The 16,406-nt window shown below is 37.5% G+C and overlaps 1 protein-coding gene across 1 annotated transcript in view; it reads left to right on the top strand.

Moving 5' to 3' along the window:
* CD96 (CD96 molecule) overlaps positions 1-16,406 on the top strand; it is a 126,034-nt gene that overhangs the window by 51,098 nt on the left and 58,530 nt on the right. Inside the window, exons 6-8 of the mRNA XM_077117471.1 lie at positions 2,203-2,299; positions 4,110-4,298; positions 12,517-12,638. Of these exons, the coding sequence (XP_076973586.1) occupies positions 2,203-2,299; positions 4,110-4,298; positions 12,517-12,638 (408 nt within the window). The remainder of the gene's footprint in view (positions 1-2,202; positions 2,300-4,109; positions 4,299-12,516; positions 12,639-16,406) is intronic.

Genomic DNA, 16,406 nt, shown 5'->3' with positions numbered 1-16,406 from the left:
GACAAAACAATTATTTGGTTTCTCTCTCAAATGCAACAGGGGCACAATGAGCCAGCAATTATTTTTTACTTTTTAACAAAGGCCCATGTATGTTTGCATGTGTGTGCACATATCATCTTGTGTGGGTTTATTTCTTCATATTCTTTTCTGATATAACCTGTCTTTCTTCTTACTCATTTGGATCAAGTGGAAGTTCCTAATTGTAAAGACAGCTCTGTTTGCACAGCAAAACCATATATGCTTGACATTTCCTGAAATCTTTCACCTCAAGTTGAACTAAATTTAGTCTGTGGCTTTGCAAATTTAGAGAAACTGAGAGGAGAACCATATTCCCAAACCAAATCTTGTAACCCAGGGTCTGGAGGTGGTTTAGAATATTTGAAATCTGAATCATTCTCTAAAATCTGAATTTAGCAGATCATTTTCAAATTTAACTCTTTTCGTATTTTAGAAATTGATAAAGGATTCCATCAGTGAGCCAGTACATTGCAAAATAATGTACCCACCACTTGTTTCTGATATTATTGGAGCATGATCATTTTGGTGGGTTAACTGAGACTGGAGGAAATGAGTCATGAGACTGACTAAAGGCCCTGAGTTTGACACCACTCTTTACAACTGTTTTTGAGCCTCTCTTCTCCTATTGCCCTTACCTCCCTTCATAAACCACCTGGAGATGAACATCCAGCTTTTGCATTTTGTTGGATTAAATTATCTGAATTGTCTTTCCTTTACTTAATAAGAATGCATCTTTTGGACCTGATTTTATTTTTTATTTTCCAGGGCAGAGAGAGGCACAGTTTCATGGGTCTGCATCTCTGCACATGCATGTATCCCCATTATCCGGAGAAAGCAAGTGTTGATTGAGTGGAAATACTGGGAGCTGCCCCATTTGCCACCTATCATCTTGATTAGGACAGATAGCTCTCCAGAAAGTTTCATTGTTTCCTTAAGTCTGTGTGTGTGTGTATGTCTGTGTCTGTGTGTGTGTGTGTTTTGATTTCTTAAGGAATGTTAAGCTGGGCCTCCATATGCTCTCACAAGAAGTGCTATTTAGTATCCCTGAGTCTGGTTCCTCCACTTTGTAGGTCCAGACTCTTTGGGAGTAACTAAGCTTTGGGGAAATTGGTGTACCCAGTCTCACATGCAATTAATCGTTCTGTGCTGGTGAACTAATATAGTCATCAACAGTGAAAAATATTTGTGAACTAAGAACTAGGAATGGTCTCATCGGAAATATATATGCTTCTTGATGGGAAAACAAGTAACTATAAATGAGACTATAATTTTGCAGGGGATAAGATTAAATAAGGGGAAATGAATAGTCTCACTGGATATTTTCACCAAGCTGTTGCAGAAAGTACTATTCCCTAAAGAACTATCTGTCTTTGAACAGTGTTGGAAATAAAACACAACCAACTTAAGTCTAAGTTCTCTACTTTTATAGCAAAAGCATCCTGTTCTTCCATGTCTTCCTTGTTTCAGTACAATCTATTTTGGTAGCAAATATCCTGGACTATAATGGAGGGAACATAATTTCCAATGTGCTATTAATTGCCTTCAACTCCCTTTAGCTACTCTGTGCCTTGATTTTCCACCTGTCAAAGGACAATTATGACATAGGTCCTACCTGTGCCATAGAACTATCAAGAAGATAAAATGAAAAATATAATTAGGACAATACTTTACAAATCAGGAAGTAAGATATTTATATTAAATGGTTTTGGTGGTTGCGACTACAAATAGTACTTTGCATTATTTGGGGAATGGAAACAACACGTGGCTCTATTTCAGCTTTTATTCTAACAAAATATTCCTCTATGGCCTCTGCCTGCTATAACTTCCTGCTCCTATCCTTTGGATTGCATTTAGTGCTATTTTATTCTGCCTATGCAGTGTTGTGGTTTCCCTTTTCCAGGACCCAGAATCTGAACTTGCATTATTAGCATAGGTCTAGATCCTTTCTAAGGTGATCTAGGAATCCAACAATCAATTTGTAACATCTCTAAAAGAGATAGTCCATTTGTAGTCCACATTTTGATACAATCTATCTTAAAGGTACACACTGCCTTGTATTTGTTCAGTGAAAAATGAAAAAATTGTTTCCTGCCAAAAGTTTGTCTCATGTGAGGGTTGATGGAGCTGTAAGTAGAAACAGCTCCTTCTGAATTTGCAATAAACCTCTCTGTGTTCTATCCTTAGCCCCAAAGAACATTTACCTGTTCACTGAGGAATGTATTTCCCACAGCAAATCTCACATGGTTTATAGATGGAGGCTCTCTTCAAGGTGAAAAAAAAGGTAAGGAAATAGTGGAAATGGATTTGGCAAAGAAAGAAAGAAAATAAAGAACAATAGAAATTGTCATTGCCCAAGTTTGTCTTGGCATTTAAGAATATTTCTCATTCCAAGAAAAAAATCATCTCGCCTACTAGATGCCATTTTCTGGTACCTCTGAGTGGGTGGGGAATCGCATTTCCCAGAATGAATGAGATATAGTTAGCTTTGCCAAAACTTGTGCAAACAATGTTTTGTTTAACCAGTGAAAGAAAATCTCTAAACGAGGGAAAATAGTTTAATTCAGTATACATTTATTAATCATTACATTTTGCTAAATTAACACCATGGCTTTTAATCATAAACCACTAATTTCTACTTTTTCTTGTGAGAATCTGGGGGAGTCGGGGGAGGACCTAGAGGAAGTGTATGTAAAAGAGTTGGCTCCATGGGCAGGAAACATGTTCACCAGGAGGATTAAAAGTTCCTGGAACAGGAACACACCTGGAGACAAGCTCAGTTGATTATGCGCAAAGCCACGTTTCGTGCCTGCTAACCATGACAGCCTCTGCCAGAAGCACCCTGCCAACCCCTGCTGGACAGCAGCCCTTCTCTTTTCTCCTAAGTCATTTATCCTCAAAGCAACAGCAACTGAGTCACACAACCTTCTTGCTGCATGTTATTTTTAATTGATAAAAGCTTATGCTGAGAAGTGATTCATTGTATCACTTGATGCATTCCGAGATTATTATAGGTTTTGTTATTAGTTCACTTTAAAACAGTTCACCCACAACAACAGTATCAGTGAGAGGACAGGGTTCTGTCTTGAAAATATCTTTTATGGGTAATGATAAATTTGTTCTCCTGGCAAACAAGCCTTACAGAGGCAAACACCCAGGGTTGATGTACCCCGTTACCCTCCCCTGCCCTGAGGCCCGATGGTGTGATCAGAATTCCATCCACATACAACTGCAGTTAGTTATTACTTCAATGAGTGATAATTTGAGAGCAGCATTAAGGACTTTTAATATAAAGAAGCTGTGAGAGTCCACATAGCTCTGGCCTATGATGACAGATGGTTTTACATTAATTTCCTGCTGCCACATATGCTTTTAGGAGGCTGCATTAACAGCAGCATTTAAAGCAGGGTTTGATGGCTAAAGAAGACTCACTGGAATGAAAATGATAATGCTTAAAAATCTGCAGTTTATTTCAGGAAAAGGATACAATATAGCAACACAAAGTAAGGATAGCCACCCCGTGCATTTACTGACAGCAAGGGGTCTAGTGTGGACCTTTTGTCCTCCCTCTGTAAGGGGCCATAGACGGACCAGCTTTATCTCTCAGATTAGAAAACGCCAACCCGTGCACAGAACACCTCGGAAATGGGAGCCCAAAATGGAGTCTTGGTGAGGTTGTTTTACATTTCAGTGGTCACACAGGCATATTCCTGCTATGTAATCAGACTCACAACAGAGTTCTCCTGGCACTCATTGAGACCAAGTGCAAATCATCAATCTCACTGTTACCAATAAACAATGCAGACAAGCTGGGAGAATCTGCACCACCAGCCCAGATCCAAGGTCATAAGCAATGCTATTAATCAATATGCTTTGTACCTTCAACCATGGATCAGTGTCATGGAGGAACTTGAGTAAGGCATCTCAGGTTAACCCAGGCCAGCTGAAATTAACCCTCGTTGCATAGAGATTGCCATTCCACCACTTTAGATTCTATATTGCCATCCATTGTAACATCTCCAGCCATGACTTGACCTCATTATGGCACCTACAGATAAAGTTGGTGACTAACCATATCCTTATCTGTTGTTTAGAAATAAACATTATTAATGAGGAAAGAAAAGGCAAAGGCGGATTTTTGGAACTGAAGTCTGTTCTGACAAAGGTACACATTAATGGAGCAGCCCAATCAATGAACCTGACCATTTGGTGTATGGCTCTGTCTCCAGGCCCTGCAAATAGAGTGTGGAATATCTCATCTGAAAAGATCTCCATTTCCCTGGGTGAGTTGTCTATTTAATAATGTCATCCAGGGGTGGCCAAGATTCCCCCAAGTTCAAAAGATGTCTAATTAAAAAAAATAGAATACTCATAATTTCCATAAAATTTTAATCTTGGAAAACTTTCTACGTAACTCAAAATTATTAAAATTCAAGTCAGCAAACACTTTGACAAATGGGACTCCTGCAATGAATTTCTTCAATAAGAAAATAAGAAAGTGGCTGATTCCTATGTTCCCATGCAGAATTTCTGTTGAATGCAACAAATGTTTTGTTCAGATTCTATTAATAATATATCTTAATTAATTTGCATTTTTAAGCTACCACATAATGAAAATTAATACCAATATTATTAGGGAAAGAGAGATTTAAAAACTTAAAATTCCCTCTGAGTCATTAAAAACATTCAATTATATATAGCATATATAATTTTAACACTGAGATTATTTTATTTTGTAATCCATATATGGGATACAAATACCTCAAGAGCGGAGAATGTGTCTTAATGATTTTAATGGTATGAAGCGTAATGTCTGGGTTGTGCAAGACTTTTAATAATTATTTCATAACTTGAAAATTGATATCTAGAATCATTCTACTAATTATAACATTTGATTAACCAGAATATTCTCCACCCTGTGCCAAATCAGGTAATGGATTTTGCTACATAAAAGATGTGAACAAATGTCTCAACAAATCCGGTGGCAATAGGCATACCTTTGGACAGGTAGAACTTGATAATGACAATTGTCAAATATGCATATGCATGTGTTTTATATGCATAAAACACACAGATTTGCAAAGCATTTTTACAATTCCACATGACCATTAATCTCTTTTAACACTTTTCTATTTTCAGAAACATTGTAATTTATGACATACCCATAAAAACTGAAAAATTTATGAGGGAGAGAGCTTTCTTTTGTACAAAGCTGCGGTTTCCATCTTAGATCTTGCCCAACTCTGTCCCAAATGCAGGCAGCTGGTCGATGGGAGACTTGGATTGAGAAGGAGTGGGCTCAATGCAGATCCAGCTCTGCTACTCAGAAGTTAGTGTCATTTTGATCCTGGAATGGTAGCATGAGCCCCGTAATCCTGTCTGCCTGGATATGTATATGCATGAGTCTGAGTTAATCATCCAGAAGTGGTGATGAATATACACTGAAACACCCATACTCAACTGTGCCTAATTCCCTCAGAAATAAGGGCACATCCTTCTTTGAAGTCTATACATAATTAGGGCTGCAGTATTGGAACAGTGTGAAAGTAACTGGATCTCACATAGATACGCCAATAAAATCCAAGGAATCTAAGCACATGAGCTAAAATATCAAAAAAATAAACAACTCAAATCCTAAGGAGAATCCATTCCCATAGTAGACAAAACCATGACTAAAGAACCGGTATTTTCTGATGTTAAAGCTGTGCTTGGTTTTAGCATTAGAAAATTATGGATACTTTTAGGATAATAAGGAAGAACACTGCTTCTGATAACCAAAGCACACCATAATTCCAATTTTTTAGGGTGGCTCTTGACCTGTTGTAATTTTCGGCTCTGAGAGGGTGGTTAGTTTTAAGTTGTCAAGTCAATTTTTATCCTGTCTGATCACATATTAATGACAATAAATCTGGAAGTGTCCCATTTACCACAGTTAAAGCGAATGTTCCGGTAGCACATTTTGACATATATTGTGAATGATTTAGAAGAATGCATTAGAGGCTCAGTAAAGCAATGCCATCCCCATATCATATTTCCCTATTTGTGGCATCTTCTTAAACATTTTCTTCCAAACATGCCTTCTGTCTGTGATAATGCTGCTGGATGCTTTATGAACTCTGAAGTAAATTTCTAGTACCTTGGGTGAGAGTCATTGCTTTATCAAGCTTTTATGGTTGCCAAGATAGTGGGGCATAATACAGAAGAAAAATCTATCATCTCTGACAGTTAAGGTAGAGAAGTTTTGAGAACATTACAGAGTAGGAAGGAGATTTAATTAATTTGTTCCCAGGGAAGGGTACTTGAAGACTACGAGATAACAGCCCTCTAGGGGCTCCCATCCCCACCTACCCCCAGTCTCCCCTAGAAGTTCAAGTGCTAGGTGATTCTTATTCTAGAGAACTGAGGGAAGCGATTGGGTGAGAGTGACCAGTAGTCCATCAGGTATTTCAGCCTCAGGGCCTGCAGAATTCCCATGATTCAACAGTAGCTACATAAAAGCACTTTCCAAAAATATCCTACCCTGCTAGCCTAACAGAATGTCTAAAATTGTAGCCCTGCAGAGGAATTTTTTTCATATAGTCATAGAGTTTTTGTTTGTATATTTATTTGTTTTTTAAGGTGGAGAGGATATTTTGTTTTGTTTTAATCCAAAAGTTAAATGCAAATTCCTCTGGGGTAGGCAATATCCTGGCTGCATCAGACTTAACTGAGCTTTGTTTATTAAAATAGATTTCCATCTGTTACCCTGAGATAGAGAAATAGATCATTAAGGGTTTAAGGGTTGTGTGTGTATAAATTTGCATGTGTGTATTGTGTGGTAGAAAGGGGAGGAAAAGGAGGCATTTTCAAAAGTGGGATGAGAAGACCACTGAATACTGTGGTGGGAGATGCCAAACAAGTACTTCATGTTTCGTGAAGACTGATCCTGGGGTTCCTAAGAGCAACAGTAGAGAAGAGTTCTTCTCAGACTTTAATATTCATACAGATCACTGAGGGATCTTGGTTAAATGCAGATTTTGATTCAGTAATTGCATTTCTAACAAACTCCTAAGAGATGCCTATTCTGTTGGTCCGTGGACCACTGTATGAGAAACAAGGGCCTAGAGAACCCTGGAGTTTCCCACATTTCTAGAAAGCTTACACTAAAGGCTGATTCAAGTTCTGAGCAAGCCCAAGAATTGACCAGTGGCCCTCAAGGGCCAGTTCACATGGCCACTGTCTGAACTGACACCTCAGGATGGCTGCAAGAGCCCTGCAAGACCTGCCTCCAAGCTGTTACCTTTTGGTTGCTTTCGGCCAGCAGCTTGACCCCTTACTACATTATGGTAAATGCAATTGTCTGATAACTGGTCCTGGAGTTTCAACTAAATTCTGCATTTGAGTTTGGGAAAACGTTATACCCTGTTAGCTTTAGCCATTTCTTTTAAACCCACTGAGTTTTGTTTTGACTATGGAAGAGTTTCTAGTTTGCAGTCTTACCTGAAACCAGATACTTTTTTTTTTGGCGGCCTCAGGTTTCATGCTAAAAGTGATGTGTTGCTTCTGTCACAGGGCAAAGAGTTTACCTCCAAATTTAAATCTTGTAATAACAACTTCCTAATGCACTATGAGGCTTTGTGTACTGAGAGCCCGTGATATTTCAAAGACATTTGGTGATGAAATATGACAGAATAACATATGAAAATAGAAATATTCAATAAATGAAAAATACATGTGATGTGCTTCTAGGCCTCGTTAATTATGGAAATCTGGGACTGAGCATACCCTATCAACATCTTCTGTTCCAGAGGTTGGCAAACTTTTCTTGTAAATGTCCAGATAGTAAATATTTTTAGGCTTTATGGGCCATACAGTTTCTGTCACAACATTCAACTCTGCCAGTGTAGCTCAGTAAAAGCTATAGATACTAATAAACCAACTTATTTGGAAATAAATGCCGTGAGCAGAATTTGACCTGAAGGCTGTAGTTTGCCAACTGCTGTTCTAATCCATCTACAGCTAAGGATATCTAGGCATTTGTTTCCCAGACCTATGTTCCATCTTGTTAAGGCACCACTTTGGAAGATGATGTTTATAATCTACCAATGATCAGATATGTCTTCTTTCTTCATGTGTTAAGAATGAATTTGTATGCGTACATTCACCTACTTGCATTTCCCAGCAACTGGAAACATAGTGAGGAACAAAACAATTACTTCTCTTAAAAGTCAGGCCTGGCATAGGACAAGGATAAGTCCTTTGTTAGGGTAAATACTGACGGCTGTGAGCACTTCACAGAGATCTCTAGGCTTCCTCACGTTTGGGAAGGTGAGTTTGGGATGGGAAAGTGTCAGAAGAGAGCATGTGCAAAGACCTGGCATCCATAGGGAGCTCATTGTGTTTGGGAAATTGGTTGAAATGTAGCCTGTTAGGTTAAGGTCTGTTTTGAAGGAGAGGGCAGGAGGCTGGACAATGTAAGGAAATGACATTGTAGATGCTATGAGGGTCAAAATCATGATCATTCTTGTTCGTGTTCGTTCTTATGTAAAGAATTCAGACTTGCTTCAGATGGCATGATGAGGGAAGCTATTCTGCTGACTTATGTATACACTAGCCATAAAACAGCCCCACCACTGCCAACAACAACAACAACAACTTTTCAAAGTTTGACAGTATGAAAGCATTTCTAGAATAGCAAGTTAGGGCCTGCTACAAACACCCAGTAGCCAATAGTAGTAACAGCATCATTAACAATGAAAGTAAAACAAATGTGTCCAGATTTTTAAAAATTCCTTCTAATGTGCTATGTGCTATCAAATAACAAAACTCGAATAATATATACTCATACTTTAAAGTAAATCACAGATCAATTATAATTTGCAATTAAAAATCCAAATAATTGACACAGCTCATCAGATGTGTGACATTGTATCTAATGACATTATATATGGAAAATCAGAAAATTCATATAGTCTTAAAATCATTTAACCACATTTAACCCACATGTCCCTAAAGTCAATAGGTCCAACCGATATATTTTGTTTTGTATTTCTAATAGGGACTATTTTGAAGTGCAGTAATGGAGGCTTTCAAAATTTGAGATGACTATGTAATATGATTAATGAAACATCATATTCTAGCCTCTCTCCCATCTTTTCCTCCCCACACATAAAAAGTTTTAGCCAAATAAAATTGTATGACAAAACATAAAATTTTAGAGAGAGCATAATAAAATCATGGACTACTGATGTTATATCCAATTGGATATTTGTATCATTGTTTCTACTTTGGCTGATAACATTTTCTGTATTTTTATGGATTTAGTAAATACAATGGTTGCTTTTGAAATACTTCAAAATATTAGCTGTTGCCATCTCAACCTCTCAGGTCTAGCTCTGACCTGGATCTTCCCAGAAATTGGCCTTAGTGCTCATAATAGTTTCACAAACTTAGAAATACACGAGTGCTCTGACCAACTCACACAGAATCTCTTATTTGGAAAGTTGATTTAACTCCTCACCCTACCCCTAATTGTAGCTTTGACTTCATGTAGGTACGAATTAGTTTCTTAATTCTGCTGGAATACAATATACTGAAATGGGTTGGCTTTTATAAAAGGAATTTATTAAGTTACAAGTTTACAGTTCTAGGGTCATAAAAATGTCCAAACTAAGGCATCCAGGAAAAGATACCTTAACTCAAGAAAGGCCAATCTGGGAAGGCATGTGCCTGGCATCTGATGGTTCTTTGGCTTCTGGTTTTAAACAGCTTCCCTTGGGGGAGTTTTCTTTCTACATCTCCAAGCATCTCTGTCTGTTTGGGCTCTGAAGCTTTTTCCAAAGTGGTTCCATCTTAAAGGACTCTAATAAGCAACCCACCTTGAATGGTTGGAGACATATCTCCATGGAAACCACCTAATCAAAAGGTCTCACCCACAACTGATTGGGTCACAGCTCCAGGGAAACAACTTAATCAAAAATACCCCATCCAACAATATCGAATCAGGATTAAAGAACTTGGCTTTTCTGGGGTATATAATAGTTTCAAACCAGCACAACGTATTTAGTGAAAAATCATGGACTGATGAGCTATATAAGGCAAATAAGAACATTCTAGTTGTTTTGAAAATATCAAAACAGTTCCATATAATTTACTGCCCAAAGAATAGATTTATAAGCACTAGAAGAGTTGTTCTTAGTGACCCTGAGTGTTCTGGAAATCTGAAAGTATGTTTGGTTCTCACAATGATTAGGGTGGGAGTGGAGTGGTCCCTCCTAGAATTTAATGGGCAAGGACCTGGGATACTAGATGCCTTAATTGCCCTGTATTCTGTATGATGTTCAGATATCCCAGAAAACATGCTATTAAATGAAATATTTTAATAATTATAACGTAACTACATTTTGAATATAGGCAAGATATATTTTGCATGGATTTGATAAACACTGGTTATTTTAGAAATGTAACTAATTTGTAAATAATGGAATGACTGAACTTTCTTTGAACCTTCACCAAGAGTTAATTACCACTGCATGAAATCACAACCCCTGTAGAAACTCACTCTCGAAATTTGAGTTGTGATATAGCGAACCTGTGCCAGTGGCATCGGCAGCAGTCACAGTCATAGTGATTCTACATTTAAGTGCAAACGCCTGACCATTTCATTAACTCACCAAATGTAGTCATACCCACACATTCACCTCGTGGAAATACAAATTATTATAAATTACTTAAAATTCTCCTTTATCTCATAGTGAGGGCATTAAATGATTTGTTGGATAAATTGCCTGGTTAGGTTATGTGATCTATTCTATGAATTTCACATCAAAATTAAAAAGGGAGTGATAAAATAATGCATTATTTACAATAAGGAGGAATTAGGCTTAGGAGGTTGAAAATCACAGCACTAGGACAATCTCTAACAAATTAATCTAGTGTATGGTTACAAGTTTGCTACTTTAGACCTACTCTTTGCTCCATAAACTATATTTAGATATTCCACATGTTGCATCACTATAATTTGTTGATTTCAAGTCCACCTCCCCTATCTGGTGGACATTGCTCCATGTGGAAGGCCATCCAGTTTTGTCTGAACAGGAAAATGAGCATTCACCTTTGCCCCGTTTTGGATTCCTGATTTCTAGGCTTTTCTATCAGGCCACAAGGGCTATTGAGAGGACAAGAGAAGACAATTTCAATGTATTGCTCCATCATTCATTAAGGTAGATTAGATTAGATTTGAGCACAGATTTGAATCAGCTGGAGAATCCACAGGTCAGCAGCACCGGGAAAACCCTCTTTCTTTAAATCCTGACTGTGCAGGCTCCTGCTATCCCTTTTATAACTAAGTCTTCCTCTCAAGACTTGATTCTTGGTCTACAATCAAAATGTTTCCTAACTGCCTCCTTAGAAATTTCTCTAAATGAACCTTTACTAAACAAATTACATATTTATTCCAGGTTACTGCTGACCTTGTTTGTACAAGGTTTTCCTCTTTTCTTGTGATTACCACAAGCCAGGACCTACCTCTTGAGTCTCCATGAGTGGACATGTTCAGTGCAACATTACTCAGGACTTTTAACTCTACTTTGTCTGGTGCCCACAGTGGTCTTTCCTACTCTGACTCCTGTAGTCAGGTTCTGTCACTTTTCCCTTGGATTTTATTTCTCCCTCCTGAAGTGCTTACAACCCTCAGAAATTTTTCTGAAATTTAATAACTTAACTTTCTTTGTCTACTATTTTATGGCTGCTGCTCATTGCCTTTCCCTTTCTCCTAAAGAGCCCTCTCACAGTTAGTGTATCATCTTTGCTTTTCGATGATAATGGTACCTAAATCAAAATAAACTGCTCCTCTTTTTCAATAGACTGGATATATTGATGCAAAGAGTTAAAGGCCTGGTCCTTATAGTAAATAGGTTCCTGTAATAGAAATACATGCATGAGACATCATAGCCATTGAAACCAGCCAACTGCCTTTTCTTTTTCTGATTCATTTGGTCACAAGTAACTTGCAATATTTGCTTCCTATATAAAATTTCCTACAGATGTGAGACTGAGTTGATCCACTGGCACAAGTTTCTTGTACTCTTTGCACTTGCATTAATCATTACAAATCAATAAATTGACATTCTTATTTCTATGTAAAAAAATATATATATATTAGCTGTTACCATGATTTTACCAGGTCTTGATTAAGTGCTGCTTTCTCTAAGAAGCTTTCCTCTGACCTCCCATTTTGGTTGATGCTCCTACACTGCATTCCCCTCACGCCTTGGACTTCCGCTATCATAGCACTCAACACAATGTCTGTTTTCTTATCTATTTTGTAGTTTAGATGAACTCTGAAGGACAGCCCTGTGTCTTTCACATTCAATATTACATTCCAGTTCCTTATGCATAACAGGCCCTCAAAAATAGCTTGTTAGATGAATAAATAAAGAAGGTTTGTGGGGAGCAAAGTCAAAAGTTGCCTCCCTTTCCAATATTTTGGTTATATAAACACCTATTTGATCTTATTTTCAGGCTCTCTGTATCCTCCATCTGATCCCCCACCAAAAGGAACAGAATCCACTCTTAGCACCCAATCTTCTCCAGCCAACAGCATTACTCCTACAGGTAAGAATGTTTTCATCCTGTTTTCCTTTGCATGAACTATTATTCCTTTATAAGATAGTTTGATAAAGGAAAAAAAATTGGTTATTATAAACACCTATTTGATCTTGTTTTCAGGCTCTCTGTATCCTCCATCTGATCCCCAACCCAATGGAACAAAATCTACCCTTAGCACCCAATCTTCTCCAGCCAACAGCATTGCTCCTACAGGTAAGAATGCTTTCATACTGTTTTCCTTTGCATGAACTATTATTCCTTTATAAGATAGTTTGATAAAGGAAAAAATATTGCTTATTTTATCTTATTTTCAGGCTCTCTGTATCCTCCATCTGATCCCCAACCCAATGGAACAAAATCCACCCTTAGCACCCAATCTTCTCCAGCCAATAGCATTTCTCCTACAAGTAAGAATGTTTTTATACTGTTTTCCTTTGCATGAACTATTATTCCTTTATAAGATAGTTTGATAAAGGGAAAAAAAATTTCCAAAAACTTACTTGATTCATGACATTTTTTTTTAGCTGTGACAGTTGAGATAAACATATTAAGACCTATTCTCATGATTTCAAAGAGTTAACATAGCTTCCAAATCCATCACTTGAAGCCCTGAGAAATCAGGGTTAATAAGTATTCAGTGAGAAAATTCCACTCCATATTTATTGTTAATAGGATAATCAATTTACAGTACTCCTCCACAACTATATTCTCAGTGGAATATTTAGGAAATTGGTTGTAAATGGGGATCCTGTGGAGCAGAGGTAGTCACATAGTTTTAAGTTTAAATTTGTTCTGGTTCAAATTAATTTTGACAAAGGTGATTGGTGAGAAGTATGAATTGAGCCCTCCCAGTTGTGGCATTATTAATGATGGAGGTCAGACTAGATCAGTGTAACTGTGGCAAAGGGATTGCAGTGACTTTCAGAAGTTGGCACTGAGACAAATTACAAATCACCCTGTCCATAATCTTTGTGTTTAACAAAGAAACGTGGTGACTTTCTCTACCAAAAAAAGCTATGTATAATCTGTTTAGAATAGAATTTATGATTTTCATTTCTTATTTAATTAAAACTATCAGTTTAGTTTGAAATGAGAACTGAGAATGAAATAAAACAAAAGCAGTGGGTAGAAATGAACTAACGATTCCTTTGGCCTGCAGCCTTTGACACATAGCCTGCAGTCATTGTCAGAGCTTGACATTTCTCAGGAAATGAAACATGTAGCAGAGTGAAAAATGCCTGCAAATCACCCATCAGAATTTTTACATCCATCTTATTTTTCCGTATTTTTAATATTTTGTGATATTCATTTTTTGGAAACTTCTTTCTCTTTCATTTCCAGCTCATTATCTAGCAATAAACAATAGGTAGAGTATGGCCTTCTTTATTCAGCAAATATTAGTATATTCAATAATAATAACTTATATCTCTATATTATACTGTAAATTAGTTGTTTATTGCTGAATAACATATCACCCAAAAAATGAGTACATTGGAAAACATGTTGTCTCAGTTTCTGGGGGTTAAAAATCTGAGAACAGCTTTACTTGGTGGTGGCAGCTCAGATTCTTTCATAAGGTTGTAATCAAGCTGTAGACTGGGGCTTCAGTCATCTGAAGGTTTGACCGGACACTGAAGTATTTGCTTCCAAACTCAAGCATGCTGGTAGGAGGCCTCATTTCCTCAGCAAATGGATCTCTCAGTGCTGCCTACTCACAGTATAGCAGCTAGCTTCCCTCAAACTGAGTAATCTGAGAAATAGAGGGACCAAAACAAAAACCACAGCACCTTTGTATGGCCTAGTCCCTGAAGTTGCACACCATTATTTCCATGTTTTTCTATCCTTCAGAAGTAAATTACTAAGTCCCACTCATCCTCAAATGGAAAGGTATTAGTCTCCATCTTTTGAATGGAGGAATGAATATCAAAGAATTTTTAGACAAATTAAATCCTTCATACCCTGTCTGCTGGTCTGAAAGGAGTTATGTACCCTAGAAAAGCATGTTTAATCCTAATCCATCTTGTGGAGACAGCCATTTCTTTTAAACCCTATTCAGCTCTGTAGGTTGGAAAATTGATTAGATTATCTCTGTGGAGATGTGACACACCCAATTGTGAGTGTTAACCTTTCATTAGAGGGAGAAGTGACTCCACCCATTCTAGATGGGTCTTGATTAGTTTACTGGAATCCTTTAAATGAGGAAGTATTTTGGAAAAAGCTTGAGAAGTACGACAGAGCCACCTGAACTACCAGAGCCCACACAGTCAGACACCTTTGGAGGGGAAGAAGGAAAACAATCCCAGGGAAGCCTCATGAAACAAGAAGCCTGGAGAGAAAGCTACCAGACATCTCCATGCTCACCATATGCCTTTCTAGTGGAGAGAGAAACCCTGAACTTCATTGGCCTTTCTTTTTTCATTTTTTATTTTTTAATTGACAAACCAAAACAACATACAAACATGAACATTCTTAACATACAAATATTCCATACATGGTGTATAATCAATAGCTTGCAGTGTCATCACATAGTAGTATATTCATCACCATGATCATTTTTAGAACATTTGCATCACTCCAAAAAAAAAAGAAAAAGAAAAAGAAAAAACTCATATATACAATATCCCATACCCCTCCCTCTCGTTGATCACTAGTATTTCCATCTACAAAATATATTTTAACCTTTGTTTCCCTATATTTTTTCTATGCTCCTTACCACTCCCATTCATTGATCACTAGTATTTCAATTTGCTCCATTTGTTTTAACATTTGTTCCCCCTATTACTGTTTTATTTTTAATCCATATTTTTTACTCATCTGTCCATACTGTAGATAAAAGGAGCAACAGACACAAGGTTTTCACAACCGCATAGACACGAGCAGAAGCTATATGATTATACAATCATCTTCAAGAAGCATGGCTACTGGAACACAGCTCTACAGTTTCAGGCACTTCCCTCTAGCCTCTCTAATACACCTTAAACTAAAAAGGGGAATCTATATAATGCTTAAGAATAACCTCCAGGATAACCTCTCTACTCTAAAATCTCTCAGCCACTGACCCTGTATTTTGTCTCATTTTTCTCTTCCCCCTTTCGATTGAGAAGTTTTTCTCAATCCTTTGATGCTGAGTCCATGCTCATTCTAGGATTTCTGTCCCAATTGCCAGGGAGGTTTACACCCCGGGAGTCATGTTCTACGTAGAAAGGGAGAGGGCAGTGAGTTTGCTTGCCGTGTTGGCTGACAGAAAGAGAAGCCACATCTGAGCTACAGAAGAGGTTCTCTAGGGGTGACTCTTAGGCCTAATTTTGAGTAGGCTTAGCCTGTCCCTTGCGGAGATGTTTCATATGAACAAACCCCAAGATTGAAGGCTCAACCTATTGATTTGGTTGTCCCCACTGCTTGTGAGAGAGTATCAGGAATTCTCCAAATGGGGAAGTTGAATTTTCTCCCTTTCTTGCCATTCCCTCAAGGGTACTTGGCAAATACTTCTTTATTCAGTGTTCAAATCACTCCGGAATTTATTGGGGCATCACATTGGACAAACCTACAAAATCTCATGCCTTATTCAAGGTTCCATGTGTTTATGGTGTTCAGTTAACCTGTCCATATAAGTTATATTAGGAAATACACTACTCAAAATATAAATTTTGTACCAAATGAACATTTATTGCTTTAGTTTTACACAGAAGTTGAAGTTCTAAAATATAAACGACTATCTATTTTCAACACCCTGCAATATTGGCATTCCTTTGTTTTTTTTTTCCTCATACAAAAACTTTTTTTTTTAATTTGTACATTTAGTC

The sequence above is a fragment of the Tamandua tetradactyla genome, chromosome 10 (genome assembly GCF_023851605.1).
Source record: "Tamandua tetradactyla isolate mTamTet1 chromosome 10, mTamTet1.pri, whole genome shotgun sequence".
In the NCBI taxonomy this organism is placed as follows: Eukaryota; Metazoa; Chordata; class Mammalia; order Pilosa; family Myrmecophagidae; genus Tamandua; species Tamandua tetradactyla.
This window is presented reverse-complemented; position numbering and strand designations above follow the sequence as displayed.